The sequence below is a fragment of the Pipistrellus kuhlii genome, unplaced genomic scaffold, assembly GCF_014108245.1.
Source record: "Pipistrellus kuhlii isolate mPipKuh1 unplaced genomic scaffold, mPipKuh1.p scaffold_m20_p_3, whole genome shotgun sequence".
Taxonomy (NCBI): domain Eukaryota; kingdom Metazoa; phylum Chordata; class Mammalia; order Chiroptera; family Vespertilionidae; genus Pipistrellus; species Pipistrellus kuhlii.
The window spans coordinates 67,569,348-67,583,877 of NW_023425529.1; the positions used below are offsets into that span (position 1 = coordinate 67,569,348).

Here is a 14,530-nt window from a genome sequence, read left to right on the forward strand (position 1 = left end):
GCGCTTTAATTGTTTGGAGCGGCGAGTGGCTTAGGTCTAGCAGCCTTCCTCGGCTTACTGTTTGGTTGGTTTTATAATATATTTACTTTGATGGCGGTGATTCTTTTTGTGCCATGACCCGAAGAAGTTCATTCCTGTCTGAAAACAAAGTGGGAACGCTGCATCTAAATGTTAGGGGTATCGAATGTATATTTTGTAAATAATCTTAGTACTTTCATTTTATATGTAAACAAACCTAAGAAATATATATTGTAAAGTAACAGACATATTGTATATACAATGTGAGAGGATCCTGGTATTGTAATATTAAAAAAAAAAGAGTTTCTGTATGAATAAAGTTGGTCCTATTTTGATTCAGCAGGGGAAAAATATATGCTTGAGGAAGATAGAGAGCCCTATGCTAATTTAGACATCACACCAGCCCATTTATCTGGGTGATTTCTTAAAGGCTGACTTAAAGGGAGGAAAATGGGTTGTTTTTCTATGTCTGAACTAAACTGTTTCCTTTCCTATACATGAGGAATATCCAGGAGGAAATTATCTTTTTTATTATTAATATATATATATATATATATATATATATATATATATATATATTTCTGTATCAGCATACTTTCTCTTTCTTTTTCTGTCCTGTACCTGGAGCTCTAGGTAAGATTTGCTTACCCAAAGTTAACAACTGACTTTTCAGTCCAGTGAAATCTCATTGTTGCAAGAAATTACGACATAAAAACATTTTGCTTATTTTTCTAAAAGATCTTCAGCTAATTTAGACCAAATGACTTTCCCTCTTTGACTTTCTCCAGCCCCGGCCCTTGAATAAAAAGCATTGACCCGGAGTCCCCCAGAGGCTGCACTGCCAGGCCTCAGGGGCCCTCCCCAATTTTCCTCAACTAGTTGGTGGCAAGAAGGCTGGACTACCCTCAAGGCCTTGTGCGGCCTGGGTTAGTTTTCCAACAGAAAGAGAAAAGGAGACAGTCTGTTGAGGTGGGGTGGGTTTTGTAGAGGAAGAGAGGGAAGGGTTAAATGCTGAGGGCAAAGGACAACAACAACACACATGAAACCTCTTAGCTGGGCCAAACAGCAAAGCCCCAGAGAGGCTCGCATCCCCAGGAGCTCCTCAGGGTGAGGATTTTACAACGTGTGCCAGGTTTGTTTACCCTGTAACCTCAGGAAGGAGCGACCACCAAGAATCGCAGTGGGAAGTAAAGCAGAGGAGAGGGGTGAGCTATTTCTTTGGAATCACGACTTTTCTCCTGCATTCTGTAAATGGCAGCTTCCAGTGGACTCCCCTTCCCCACTCCTCTTTTCCCTCTCTATCCTAACAGCTAGTCAGTCCTCAGTTCGAAAATGTGAAAATCAAGTTGAATTCAGTACTTCCCAACCCAACCTTGCTTCCTAACACGCCATGTTGGACCTTCCTGCTGCACAACACAGTTTCAGACACCGCTACGGGCAGCGCCCCCTTCAGGCCTTGAGCAGGAATTGCCCATTTTCCACCTCAAAAGGAGCACTGAGGGTAACAGTCACTTTTGTTTTCTGAGCCTCTACTTTCTCCTAGAATGCTTTTAAAATGTGGAAAGTTTCACAGTGGAAACCGACATTAATGTGTAATCCCTCCCAAAGGTTTAAGAAGAGCAGGCAGGAGTGTTAGTGGGTGTAAGCGGCCTTGGCCTCTGTGGGTGCTGACAAACTTGACTGAATCCAGGCTGCTACTGGATAGCCTTGGGCTGTAATTGCTGCTCTCTGTGTCCATTTCTTCATGTGTAAAATAATGGGGACAATAACAGTACTCAACTCATGGAGTTGTCAGGATTTACTGATAGCGCACGTAAGTTGCTTAGGGGAAAAAAAACACACAAAAAAACGAGTGCACAGTAAAAACACTCAATGCCAACTCCCTTTGATTTTCATTTGTAAATATAAATTGATCATCAGGAGGCATTTCTTCCATCAAAAGCCACCCTTCGGATCCAGCCTTTGTAGGGGAAAGTGTCAATAACAATGAGACCAAGAGCAACATGAATGAGCCATTTGTAGCGTTTTACATTTCAGCTCATATCATCTTACAACAAGCTGCAAGACAAGTACGATTGTCACATCTAGTTTAGAGAAAAGGACTCTTTGGGACAGAGCGGTTCTTGTAAATAGAGAACCAGGACTCAGAGCCAGCTGCTATCAAAGGCTTGTTCTCCCAATCACCATGCACCCCAAAAAAGAAGCCTTGAGAAATAAGAAGGAACGCTTATTGTCTGTAGAATAAGTAGGCTCTCTTTAGCAATTATTCACCAAAACTTTGTCTTAAGAAAGATTATCTAGTAAACTCTACCTTAGAGTAATAATTTAATTTAAAAAGAAGTGGGAAAGCATTTCAAACGATCCAATCAGGACATGTGTGACTATGTCTGGGTGGTGTGTAGAACCATTGATCATCTTTGTTAGGTATCCATTATTTTTTCCTGAGGATCAATAAGATTTTTCCCTGAAATGTTTTTAAAAAAATCAAGTTCATGCCATTGTGAAGTCAAATATTATAATTGACCAAGTGGACTAATTTATGATTGCACACATATTTATAAAATTTGCATTTTAAACTGCTCAGTAGCAGAATGCTTTTTTCAGTTCATAGACTTTACTTGCTGATAGATGTGATTCAGTCTTTGCAAACCAAATCCTCTCTATCTCTCCTCGTTGGGTAATTTGAGAAATTGTTTAGGGTAAGTTTGCCCATAGAAGTCTCTTCGTTAAATAGAGCAAATATTTCCCAAAGGCTTCTTGTGACCTCCATTGCTATATAGTTAACATGTTAGGCTTTCCAATGAAATCCTTGGTGTGTTTGCAATTAAAGTGTTTTTATTGGCCACTAATGATGACAATCTTCATTAAGGCCAAAGCCAAAACAAATAGAGCCAGGGAAGCAAAAAAATCAAGATGTAATAACTTGGTAAAGATAAGTAATTGGGAATTAAACTGAGCCTCTTCTCAGAGACAGGCATAAAATTATCAAGTATGAAATAATGAGTGATTTTCTGTTTTATATTACTACAGAAATAATTTGTAAAATATGAACTGTCAGCTTTCTCTATCTTTAATTATCAGACCTGAATCATTGACTTCAAAGCCTGAAGGTCATAGAAATCCACTTGTCTAATATAATCTTTTTTCTTCTCTTCTTTTTTTTTTTTTTTTTTTTTTTTTTTTTTTTTACTTTTTCACGTTTGGGCCACTGTGGGAGTTGGTGCTGAAATTCAGTGTTCCCAACTACTCTTGTGACTGCCAGAGAAGTCTTGAGTTGCTAAAGTAATTTTTAACCTAAAAGTATTTTTTATTTAAAGTTACAACGTATTTATTTGTACTTTCTCTAAGTAATATTTTATCCCATTTACTTATCTCGAAATCACCCTCCCAGAAAATCATAGCTAAAATATTTTAAAAGTTTTAATTTGAACTTTGAATATATCATTTCCTGATTTAATGCATCAGTAAATTAGCAATAACACGGTTTTTCCTCAAAGAGCCAGCCCATCAAGACATTCATCCAACAGACCCCTGAGTGATTTTCTTAAACTCAAAAGAAGTGTTAGAAAAGATGACCCTTGGTCCTAGAAGTTTTATTCTGAAAAAAAAAAAAAAGCAGTTTTGTAAGCCTTGGTCAGAGTCAGCTGATGAGATGGAATGGCTATCCTTGTTGTTGGAACCAAGATAATGTTGCCAGAACTGGCTACTTTCTCTACTCTCAAGGCTGCTGAAAGTCCTTACTTAGGCCTTTGATCTCTCCTGGGAGCCTTCGAATTCAAGCAGAGGCCAATGTCTTCCTCAGCTGTCTTCTCCACAAACTTTTCCAGCAGCTTTGGCAGGTACTAATGTGTTTACTTAGGTGTTCCTGGTTCCCAGAGCGAAGAGCAGTTTGAAATTGTTTAGCACATTGTAAACTCATATATAATAAGCAAAAATTTCTGGAACAACTCCTTTTGTCCAAGAGTTGATCATTGTCTCAAGTAGAGGCAGAAGTGGATTGAAATGGATGTATGTCTCTGGGTATGTCTTCTCCAGCTAAGAGAAGTATGTAGCATTCCTAAGGGAGGCAAATTTTACTAGTAAAGGAAGCTCTGGGCATCATTTTGCTGGTGTTGTATGTCCATCAACACTAAGATTGTTGCCGTAATGCTTCAACCAAAATAGGTTACCTTAAAACACACACACACACACACACACACCCCAAAAACAAAACAAAACAGGTTGATTATTACTTAAAGGTCTATGCAATTAAAACCTTTAAGTCTAACTTGTAAGAAAATCAAACGTGATTATTTTCATGAAGAACATAAAATGTAAAAATTAAGTCATCTCTTTACTTCACCAGGACCCTGGTGGGCTTTCATTTATAACCCGTTGTCTGCCTTTTCTGAGGCTTCCCTAGCTATGCTGGCATATCCATCCTAACAACCTGATTGCTTAATTAAATACATGCGCGTTTTCTCCACTTGTCAGAGGTCCACTTCTCTGGAGAAATGGTGGAAAATAGTTCGTATTTTTATTATTTTCTATGAGGAACAAAAGCCAGAATCTAATGTGACTTTGACTAAAAGAGAATACCCGAATACCCAGCAGAGATTTTTAAGTGATTTTTAACTTTTTCATATTTCTCTGTTCAACTTCTCCACTCAGAAGATTTTTTTTTTCCTCTGGATTGCTCACCCAGCTTCCCATTTTCCTCTCACAGGTTTTCCCCTAGGAAAAAAGCAGTGGGGCCTCTCCTGAATTTGGGAGCCCTAGGCATCTTGGAGGTGCTGGCTTCCTTTGTATACTGCCTCCTGTTTTTTGTTTTTTGTGTGTTTTTTTCTTTCTTTTTTTTTTTTCTTTTTCCTCTGGCCCCTGACAGAGTTAAAAGTTCTCTTCTCTTCTCTTCTCTCTCTCTCTCTCTCTCTCTCTCTCTCTCTCTCTCTCTCTCTCTCTCTCTCTCTCTCTCTCTCTCTCTCTCCCCCTCCCCCCGCCCCCCCTTTGGCGCTCTGAGATCCTATTTTCAGCACTTGAATCCCAAGAGTCCTTAAACCAGGACCCTGTCACCCGCCTAGCAAGTCCCATTAAGCCACCAGACTCGTGTTTTCTTGGACTCTTTAGTTCCACTCGCCAGCCGCACTCTGGTCAATGTCTTTTGAGATCACCTTACCCAAGACAGCACTAACTTCTGAGAACTACCGCTACTGACAGAGCCTTCCTTCGGGGCCACAGCTCCTCCTCGGACCGGACCGAGTGCAGGGAAAGAAGTTCCCGCTGCGAGTTTCTGCTGCGCAGCGCAAAGCAGGCGCGCTGTGCCTGAGTGGGGAGAAAAAGAAAACAAACACTTTTCACCTTTAGAAGCCCAAGTTAGACAAAGGGATGCCTCGTTGCCAATACTCTGTGGCCTGTGGCTAATTACTACCTCCAAGTTGAACTTTGGTTACCCTCTTTAAAAAGGGAATCTAAAAACAAGTACTTGCCGTGGTATCATTGGAAGAAGTAGATGGATGAACACATACATGGATAGGGTTGAGAACGTGCCTTGGCGAACAGAAAAGTCTTCATAATGGTTTGCTACAAATATCCCACGCGGAGGGGTTGGGACAAAGCCCATTAGGTGCCTTGAGGAAAGAAAACAGCTGGAAGGCTTGCAGGAGCCTAACGTCCATCTCCCACCTAAAAGTTAAGAGCACATTTGTTTTTGCCCGAATCATAAACCTGCATGATAACTCTGTGGAGCTGAGGCCAGGGTGCTAACATCTGAGCTCCATCGCCAAAGGAGGTGCTGGCATTGCTTCCGGCCAGAACCTGTGGGATCTGGCTTAGAATTCCTGGGTGAGAGTCTCTCCCCACTGCAGTATCTCAGAGGCAGCCACGTGCACAGAAGGGAATGCTTTTACCTGGGAGGATACAGCCTTCATTCCCCCTGAGTCCTTTAGGAAACGGACTGTTATCTGGTATGACCCTGCGTGCTGTATTCCTTTCAAAGGCATCCACTTGCTAACAGTCCTGAATAAGGTGCGGCCGGATTTCCCACAGGCCAGACAATTAAGCAGCCCATCGGTGGGTGGGAAAGGGAGCTGGGTGTTCACGGTGTGGGTGTGGTGGTAGCGGTGTCTTTGCCTTAGGGACCACAAAACCTGGGCGGGGAGACTGCTACGAGCGCCCCCGTAGCAAACCTTAGTGACTGACACCCTCCCACGCCTGGTTTCGCTGCCCTCGTTCTGGAAAGCAGATCTCACCCTGAGAAGTTAGCACTTCTCTGGCCCCTGCGGACATGGGATCAGCCAGTCAGGGTTGCTTTAGGAAAATGATTTTAGGAAAAGTAGCGGGAAGGAAAGCACCACACTACCCCAAGTACCTTCGGAGCCACAACACTTAACTGTACTGGATGACTGTCGATCCCGGGAGAGAACAATCCCTCCTGTTTTAACAGGGACTGCAAGCTCTGATCCCAAGCCCCGGCTCCTTAAGCCTGTTTGTGTAAACCCTAATCAATTGTTTTCCCTACCGATAAGCAGCACCCCGAGCCCTAGGGATCTGGACATGGGCTAAGGCCAGAGGAGGGTTGGCAAAAGCTGATGAATAGATTTATTCTTGCTTGAAGGACAGCCCTCCCCTCTCCCGAAGTTTCAAAGGCCCCCTTACGATGGCTTTGCTGGGAGGCTTTTATCCCCGGGAGTGTGTGAAGTTACTCAGGGTTTGAGCTGGAAATTGTACACGAGCTGAGAGGGATCGCTGTCCCGGCAGCTGGGATGCATCTGTAACGGTGTTCGTTTGCCTGAAAGCAGAAAATTAGCGACCCCAAAGCTCAGCTTGGCTGTTTAGTCTGTGGCAAGGACCGGGCGGGGCGGGAGGAGAGGGAGAAAGGGGCCGCGCCCCAGGAGAGGGGGTTCACCTTCTAAAACAGCGGCTCTTCTAATGCAAATCCAAGAGGCGCGGCTGTGAGGCCCGCAGGCCCGATCGGGGTCTGGGGAAGGCCTGGCGGTGGAGGCCCTGGGAAAACGCATGCGGAAAAAAAGAAAGGAAGGAAGACTTTCCCCACCGCCTGGCGCTGGAGCACGCCTCCTGTCAGAGGGCACACTCAGAGGACACAGAGCTCCCGTCTGTCCTCAGTCCGCACAGGACTTAGACATGACAGCCTGACCCAAAAGCAAAATGGATATTGCAAACCACCCAAACTTAGCCCACGCCTGAAAGTGTCCATTTACGTTCTTAGCAACTGTTATTCCGGGCCACTGACAAAAAAAGAAACCCCGAGATAACTAAAGTTCCTTAAAAAGAGGAAAAAACGCTTAACAATAAGGTGATTCCTTTCATCCAGGCTGTGGGCAGGCAGGTGGGCTTTTTGCATTTCTCACGTTGGTGCGAGCCATGGCCAAGGGTTGGGATCCCTTCCCTCCTTTTGTCTGCCACACTCTGGATGCGAATCCATCTAGGGAGTGCAAGTGAATGGGCTGGGGGGCCGCTCCCCCAATTCCCCCTCTGCCCGCCCTGCAGAAAGGCAGTAAAACCATTAGCGTCTGTCCGAGGGGCAGTAACAGCGCGCTGTCTCCAGAGGGTAGGCGGGGGTTTGCCCAGACGGCCCAGAGGCAGGGGTTGCGGTGGGATATGCTAATAGAGCCTGGCCGCTGGGGCCGGCCTCCCTCCCTCAAGAATATATAAAGAGCCCTAACCCCAGCCTGGCCAACCCGGGCCGCCAGGCGCCTGCCTTTGCTAATTACCAGAGCGACCGACCAGGGAGCTGCACCGGGTGTGCGGTGTGCGGGGCCCCAGCCTCCAGGTCCTCCTCATCCCTCCTCGCTGCTTACTGTGCAGGGGCACCGCCTGCGCGGCCCCTGGGGATGGACGTGATGGAAGGCTGCCAGTTCTCGCCTTCTGAGTATTTCTACGACGGCTCCTGCATCCCATCCCCCGAGGAGGGCGACTTCGGGGACGAGTTTGAGCCTCCCGTGGCCACCTTCGGGGCGCACAGAGCGGAGCTGCCGGGCTCTGACGAGGACGAGCACGTGCGAGCACCCTCGGGCCACCACCAGGCCGGCCACTGCCTCCTGTGGGCCTGCAAGGCGTGCAAGAGGAAGGCCACCACCATGGACCGGCGGAAGGCGGCCACCATGCGCGAGCGGAGGCGCCTCAAGAAGGTCAACCAGGCCTTCGAGACGCTCAAGAGGTGCACCACCACCAACCCCAACCAGAGGCTGCCCAAGGTGGAGATCCTCAGGAACGCCATCCGCTACATCGAGAGCCTGCAGGAGCTGCTGCGGGAGCAGGTGGAGAACTACTACGGCATGGGCATGCCGGGACAGAGCTGCTCCGAGCCCGCCAGCCCCACCTCCAACTGCTCCGACGGCATGGTAAGGACATCCCTGGTACCCACCTGGGCACACCCCTATCTTTCCCCAAACTCCTCATGTGTCATTTAAACCAGGTGTGGCAACTAGATGTTCAGGGACCATTTGGTTGGCAGGTAGGGGTGGGATGGCAGTGGCTGTAAGAGAAGAGAGATGCGGCGTTTGGAAAGATGCCAGGAAACAGCTGTTGAATGGGACTTGCCTTTGACCTCTCACCAGGTTCTAGCTCCTGTGCATTGCAGGAGAGAGAGTTGTCCCGTGACCTAGGTGGCCGTGAATGATCAATCGCATATTTCACCGTCACTCAGTTGATTTCCAAAGTTAGTATACCCTGTCGTATACTAACATCTATAGAGACGTCTCCTCCAAGCTCCCACGGCCCCCAATGTTTGTAACTTAATGAGGAGACGGAAAGAAACGGATGGGCTGCCGTCCCTGCTCTGCAGAGGCCTGGCTGGAAGGAGATGTTGACGCATTCCTTACAGAGGGCGTCTGCTCCAGCACTGCCAGGTTTTAATGTGTTTTTGCCCTGGGAAAGTGTTCTCTCCCCGAATTAGTGTGGCTTCCTTCTCCTCCAATCCATTTTGCATGGTTAACCCAATGCACATGGCTGCTGAATTCCACCCCCTCTCCCCTTCTCTGCTGCTTTTCTCCTCTCCAAGCGCAGAGATTGACCTCCGTGCCCTGCAGTTTGGCGGGGCTAACCCTCCCTAAATCAAGGCAATGACGGTGATTGACAGTGGTCACTTTAGGGAGCATGGTGGGCAAGCACTGCCTTCCTCTAGAGCAGAGAATCTTTTGCCAAGACCTGAAAACAAACTTCCTTTTTTGTCTTATGTTGCAGCCTGAATGTAACAGCCCCGTCTGGTCCAGAAAGAGCAGCAGTTTTGACCGCATCTACTGTCCTGATATACCAAATGGTAAGAATCGATGGCTTTGGAAGAGTTTAAAGACAAGTTCACCTTCCCAGTTAGAACCTGTCAAAGCAGTCCTTCCTTCCACATAGCATCCAGGAAGGGAATAGATTGATGGTTCTTTTGCAGAGTTATTGGCAGAGCAAAAGAGACACACACGCAAACACACACGCAAACACACACACACACACACACACACTTATACACACACACTTTTTAAAAATAAAAAATCCACCTAACAGATACAAACATGTGCACTTTTGCTTGCAATAGTATTAGATGGACTTTTCACTCCCTTCATTTACTGCAGATGAATTGCTAAGTATTTGTTGAAGATTTCTACATCAGGCTTTCTGAGACCAGCTGACCCCTTGGGGTCAAAAGAGCTAAATTATGGCTTAAAAGGGCAACAGCATAAGCAAGGCTATATATTTGGGAATTTCTTTTTAATGATTTTCTCTTTGTATCCATAGTGTATGCCACAGATAAAAGCTCCTTATCCAGCCTGGATTGCTTATCCAGCATAGTGGATCGGATCACCAACTCAGAGCAACCTGGATTGCCTCTGCAGCACCCGGCTTCTCTCTCCCCAATTGCCAGCACTGATTCACAGCCTGCAACCCCAGGGGCGTCTAGTTCAAGGCTAATCTATCATGTCCTATGAACTAAAAGTCTAGTTTCCATCAGTTCTGCCAGGAGGACCTACAGAAAGACAGATGCCCAAAGAGTCCAAAAGCAAGTCAACTCACATATAAAATATTTCCCTTCCGTTGTAAATTTGTACATATTATCTTGCCACTTTATAAGAAATGTATTTAACTAAAAAGTGACCATTGCCATTAATACTTCTTTCTTTTTTCATCCTTCCTCTCCCCCCACCCCCCTTCTCTTTTATTCTTATTCTTTGCTTTAGATACTTAGTTCCAATAATATTATTTCTGATAGGGAGCAATTTATTGAAGGTAGCTTATTGCAATGCTTAAATTATATTTCTTATTAATATCGCTTATCAAAATATTACCTTTGGTGTTTAGATCTTTATTTTTTTCTTCCAAACATTAGAACAGCTGGAAAAGTTAGTTATAGAAAAATTTAAACATATTTAACTTTTTTCTCTTTAATTTTTTGGTTATATTGTATTAAATAAAAATATAATAATACTGTCTAATGGTATATATTTTATCTTTTCTTATGAGAAATACATCTTTTTAATGTAAGCACAAAATAGTACTTTGTGGATAATTTCAAGATTCAAGACATTTTGAAAATTCCACCATAAATAAAATTGTTTAAATGAAGAAATATTTTGCTTCATTTTTTGAAAAAATACCCCTAATGGAATTAGCAGTCATTGACATAAAACCTTTAAGGTAGGACCGAAAATAACAAAGCAGTTGGTTTAGATGATAAACCTGAATATTTACCATCTCATGACTCAGTTTATGTCCTGTTGATGTCACAAATTTAAAAAAAGCATGTTTCCATTTTAATAATATTTCAAGGGAGCCTGCTAAATAAAATTGTCCCTTTAAATGTTGTACCATTAATGTAAGTTTGTCTGTGTGTGTGGAGGAAGATAGAAATTATTCAGGACAACAATATATGCTTAAAATAAACAAAAAATTACACTATTTTAATACCTATAGTATCATAAATTATGAGTTAGGTAATATTTACTTTATCTATTTGCCTGAAAAAAGTATCCACTTGATATATTAATGTGTTAATGTTTTCAATAAAATATTTGAAAGTATTGAGCTGATTTTTTTTGTATCATGAAAGTGCTGCTTTTAAGAAACCATACACAAACTATATAATAAAGTGAACCAAACTGCAGTTGAATTCCTTTTTTTCACAGCTTTTTTGATGTTATTAATCATTGTGTGTGTGTGTGTGTGTGTGTGTGTGTGTGTGTGTGATGGGCATAGATCTTTTATTAGTCATCACTTAAGATAAAAAAAAATAGAACAATTATGTGGAAAGTTAGGCTGAGATTATTATTGGGATAATTTTCACAAGTTTATCATTGAGAGAGAGAAACACGCAATATTGTTGAAGCATCTAAAGTAACTGTGCACAGAGAGCACTACAAATCATTGTTTCATCTTCTAACTTGGACATTTAAAGTTGCCAAGGGTTTACAGTTATATTTGTTAACCAAGCAAAGTGGCCAGACTCTGCTACAGCTCGCCAATCATACTCTTCTCAGGAAGGTTTTTCCCTTCTTTCTGATGTGATTTTTTTTTCCTTGAGCTTATCCAGTTATAAGATTCAAAAGAATAGAAATTATTCTATAAAGGGAGGGAGAGGAGAGGGGCTGAATACAAAAATAATGTAGCCACTGTCACACTGTTAGCATCTGCTCTAGTAGGGAATACTGACTTTTAGCACACAGGCAAATCTTTTTTGTCCGTGATTTGGGAGTGTGAGGAGAATTTAAGAGAAAATGATAGAGATTCACATGTAGTTGCAATATAAGTTTGAGTTATTCACTTTTTTTAGACACTGTGTTAGGTACATTTTTCTCCTTTCTACATTTCCATAGCAGAGGTGGGGAACCTTTTTTTTTTTTTTTTTTTTTTTTTTGCCAATGGTCACTTGGATATTTATAACATTCACAGGCCATACAAAATGATCAACTTAAGGTTTGACAACCTTATTTGGTCAAACATTTAATTAACTCACACCCGGTGCCTTGGCAGGAGCAGACCCAATGATTTCTTGGGCCTTAGGGCTCAGGGGCTGGATGTTCCTCACCTTTGTTCTATGGAGAGGTTGCAGTTTTGCTGTTGTTCTTAGTAGAATTAGAATAAAAAGAACTATCCAAAGACCGGCTTGTTTTTTTAAAGTTCAGATGTAAAACACATTATCATCCTGAGTTCTATTTAATAAAAGTGAGCAGAGAGTATTAGGTGACTTTTAATTCAAGTGAATAAAAATTAACTTTCTTACCAAACCCCAGCTACTTCTATAACTGGTAGATGTGTTTGCTATTCTCAGTGGATATTATCATGCCTAAAAATATTTAATTAGAGTTTTCCAGCAGTCTGGATTTAATACAGGTATGATCAATGCATCAACAAAGACAATATTCTCCCTGCCAGCTTGCTCAGTTCATCTCATTTTCGGTGCAGTAACATTGAAGGCTGGTGTCTACTGGCAATCAGCTCAGCACAGCATGTCATTTGCAGTCATGCACACTATTCTGACATGGGGACTTCAGAAACTGGTTCTCTGGTAGCCCAGACACAAAAGAAGCATTTCCTTCTCCAAGAAAGTAGGGGGTGGGGGAAGGAGTGATATTGGGAAAGTATTCAGGTAAGGACAGGATTTTGTCTCCCATAAATTCATGAAGTCTATAACTGGGTTGCCACTGGCCCCTTATCAGACCAACTCACCTCATCTGATGGAAAAATATAACCAACAGTCAAATTTCTAGGAGCAACTAGGTAAATGTTCTCTTTACTATCTATAAACCTGATGAGAAGGGGGTTCTTAGGAAATAAGAGTGGGAAAAGATTCCTTTCTCCTCGTGTCTGGAAATGCAAGCTCATTGGGTTACACAGGAAACTGTCCAGTGAGGTTATGGAAATGGCGAAGTACTATTTGGAAGCTAGTGGCTTTAGTTATAGTTAAGGTGTATTGAGTGCTCCTATTTTTTTTTTTTTCTCATTTGAAAGATGCAAGTCAGAATAAATTAATGGCTGTATTATATGCATAAGTTCTTTAAGGTGGCATTTTTACAAATATTTTATCTGGGAATGGTGTTCCTTGAAAATTTTTCTTTGGGTTATAACAATTACTAGATTAAAGTAGTAATTAAAAATATCTGCCTTTCAGAGATGGTATTTCTGGGAATGATGCTAGAGTAAAGCTATTTGTAACTTCAGAAAAGTCCTACTCAAAAGGCAAAGTACTTCCGAAATATCACCACTGAATGTTCCCACAGTGTTGCAAAAAAACAAAAACAACTCTAAACGTCAAACATATTGCCTTTAAGAATTCTAATTAGATATTTTAGTTGACTACTGATTTAATTGTTTAATAATATGGTACATTTGCTGAGCAGAGATCTAGGATTTAATCCAAAGTCTAAACTATGTTTAAAATTAATAATGTATTGTACTTTTTCATTTTACTTGCCACATCTTTAAAATGGGTTAAATGACAGCTTATAATAAGATTATAGTTACCACTAAAATTATTATATTGTATTAAAATATAAAAATTATCTTTTGTAAAGAAAAGTAAACCTTATTTCCACTTACGATAATTTATTTCATTCAAAACTAAGTGGGAAATAATGATAAAACAGCAACTAGCCATATTGAGTACTTATAATGCAAACTAGAGGTGGGGGGTGGGTATGGTCCCTCAGACCAGCCTGATCTCTCACACAATCTGGAACTGCTGGCTCCTAACTGCTCGCCTGCCTGCCTGCCTGATTGTTCCTAAATGCCTCTGCTTTAGCCCCTGCCACCAAGGCTTCATCTAGAATGATGACCAGAAGGACAATTGGAAGGTCATTTGGATGTCCCATCTACAATAATTAGCACATTACACTTTTATTATTATAGATAAGAACATTGAGGCTTAAGAGCTTAATAATTTGTCCAAGAGCACATTATTTGGGCTGGCTATTTGGGCTTATTCACAGCACATGTTCCAGGAGGCTCAGATATAAATTATCGATACAAAGCTTCTTATGAAGTAATATTGGAAGTCCCAGAATATTGCATCTGCATTATTCTTCTGGTCAAGCAAATAACTAAAGCCAATCCAGAATCACTGAGAAGCACATTAAACTTCACTTTTCAATGGGAGAAATAGTAATTAATTTGTAGCCACATCTAATCTATCACAATAGCTAGTATATCTGTGCTGTCTCTATTTCCTTATCTTTCACATGTTCCACCCATTCACCAAATCTGGCTCTGCCTTTGTCACCATCCATGGTCAAGAAACCTTCAAATCCATGAACTGTTCCTGTGCTGGGCAAGTTTACATCTTCAGCCCAGATGCCTTCCTTGATCTTTAGACCTTTATGTCCAGCTGATCTTTAGACCTCAATGGCACCTCCAATTAAATGTGTTTTAAATTAAGTTAAACTCATGCAGTTCTGCCTGTCTCCCCTATCTTTTAACGTGGCTCCTTTTCAGTGTTGACTCTTCAGTGAATGATGTCACCAGTAATGTAAACATGAAACTTAGGACACACTTCTGATACTTCAATTTTCTTAACATCTTGTCTAATTCATTATAAAAT

The 14,530-nt window shown here is 42.3% G+C and overlaps 1 protein-coding gene across 1 annotated transcript; it reads left to right on the forward strand.

The window, feature by feature from the left end:
* The first annotated feature begins 7,594 nt into the window (after nt 1–7,594).
* Nucleotides 7,595–10,876, forward strand: MYF5 (myogenic factor 5). Its single transcript, XM_036456915.2, has 3 exons — nt 7,595–8,354; nt 9,196–9,271; nt 9,739–10,876. The coding sequence occupies exons 1-3, from the start codon at nt 7,845–7,847 to the stop codon at nt 9,927–9,929; spliced, it is 777 nt and encodes a 258-aa protein (XP_036312808.1). The 5' UTR covers nt 7,595–7,844; the 3' UTR covers nt 9,930–10,876.
* The last annotated feature ends 3,654 nt before the right edge of the window (nt 10,877–14,530 follow it).